Source organism: Fusarium mangiferae (genome assembly GCF_900044065.1).
Source record: "Fusarium mangiferae strain MRC7560 genome assembly, contig: FMAN_scaffold031, whole genome shotgun sequence".
Taxonomy (NCBI): Eukaryota; Fungi; Ascomycota; class Sordariomycetes; order Hypocreales; family Nectriaceae; genus Fusarium; species Fusarium mangiferae.
In genome coordinates, this window is record NW_024573951.1 from 82,339 (window position 1) to 83,957 (window position 1,619).

General features: G+C 49.3%; 1 protein-coding gene across 1 annotated transcript; it reads right to left on the reverse strand.

Moving 5' to 3' along the window:
• Positions 1–792, reverse strand: FMAN_14239 (uncharacterized protein; the record flags this gene model as incomplete). Its single annotated transcript, XM_041826285.1, has 1 exon — positions 1–792. One exon carries the CDS (start codon positions 790–792, stop codon positions 1–3), a length of 792 nt encoding a protein of 263 aa, XP_041691479.1.
• Positions 793–1,619: the final 827 nt, after the last annotated feature.

Consider the following 1,619-nt stretch of genomic DNA (forward strand, 5'->3'; position numbering starts at 1 on the left):
TTATCCCAGCATATCGAGTTGCAACTTCCGGACTCGTCTAGCCTCCTGGCTGGAGCACACTTTGGGTAGCCGTCGCTGGTGCATTGGTGATTCAGTTAATANGCTTTCGCGCAAGTCGAGAATTTCCCATGATGTGGGGCGACCATCTTTCATTTTGAGGGTGGCCTTGAAAAGTCCCTCGTATGGTYTAGGGCCTGCAGTCTTCCTTCTCGCCTTCCTATGGCCCTTCTTGGCAGATTGCTTTGCTGGARCGGTGGCGATACCTCCGAAAGGCGTTCGCCCACCCACAAGACTTCCTACCTCACAATCGGTTTCGTGAGTAGCCTTCTTGCAGCGCAAGCCATCATTCGTTTTGTTGAAACCGACATCAATTGTTGGCCGGGTTTCTTTCTCCTCGGGATTAGGAGGCGAGAGAGGATGGGTGGCTGTGAGCTCCTGCTTCTTGCCAGCCAAATACTGGCTCATATTGGGCTTGTCCAGGCCCAGTCGCTCATAAACTTGCATGAGAATCTTGTGAGACACACATTCCTCATGCAGAGACTTCCCGCACTGCGGATTTGTGCATTCTAGCACGATTTTATCAGGGCTTGCAGGCTCTTGGCATTCGCAAATGAGTTCGACAGACTTTATGCATATGTTAGCCTTATGACAAAGGAGACACAATGAGACACACCGAAAGTTGCGAGTTACGGCAGTCGAACGCTTGGCGCCAATAAAGCCCTTTTGGGACTTCCTTGGTATCGGACTCAATCCATTGATCGACGGTAGCGAGTCCTTTAACACAGACAACATTGATTATATCCACCAGCAAAGGAGAGATCCGTTAGTCGCATTGCGGTATATCGGCCACCATTCTGGAGCATACTGTGGTTGGAAGCGATCAGTTCGTTGACGCCATGGTACGCCTGACGGCCTTGGACTTTCTTCCTGCTGTCAAGGGTCCCCGCAGGCAGTTCGTCGGGCCAGTACATCCAGCAGACGCGTGCATAGACGTGTTGCTCATCAGAAGCGCGGATGTCAAGGACGCGCGCCACCCACTCATCTTTATTCTCCTTATAAACAGGCAGGCCATACTCCTGAGCCTTTTTTCTTTCCAATGATAGCTCGTTACTAACATACACAAAATCGTCTTTATAGTATTTGTTTTCGTTCCCTGCCAAGGGTTAGCCGTAAGCTCCTACCAATTGGGACAATGTTAGAGATTCCATCGGATGCTCACAACTAAAGCTACGGTAGCGCGTCATGCCTCGCCACAATTCTTCGGGTTTAATGGTGTAATATACATCCATCTTCGTATGCGTTGTAAACCTACCCTTTGGGTTAAAAGGCGAGGTTTGGCACTGAACCTGTCTGTTCTTATCTTGATCATCAGACTTCCGCTTCTTCTTTCCCTGACCTCTCTGGCGATCAGTCTCGTAAGAGATAGTGAAAGGGCATTCAGCGTAGTAATCCTCCTCAACAGAGAGTGATCTCTTGCGCTTGCTCATTGTGGTGTTTTGATGCGATTCGCCCCTGTATATGACCGCGTTGGAATGAATAGAAGAATGGGTTTTGCGGAGAAGAGAAATAAGCTTCATGGAAAAACAGCCGTCAGAGAAAGGGGGAAATGTGAGAAGTAG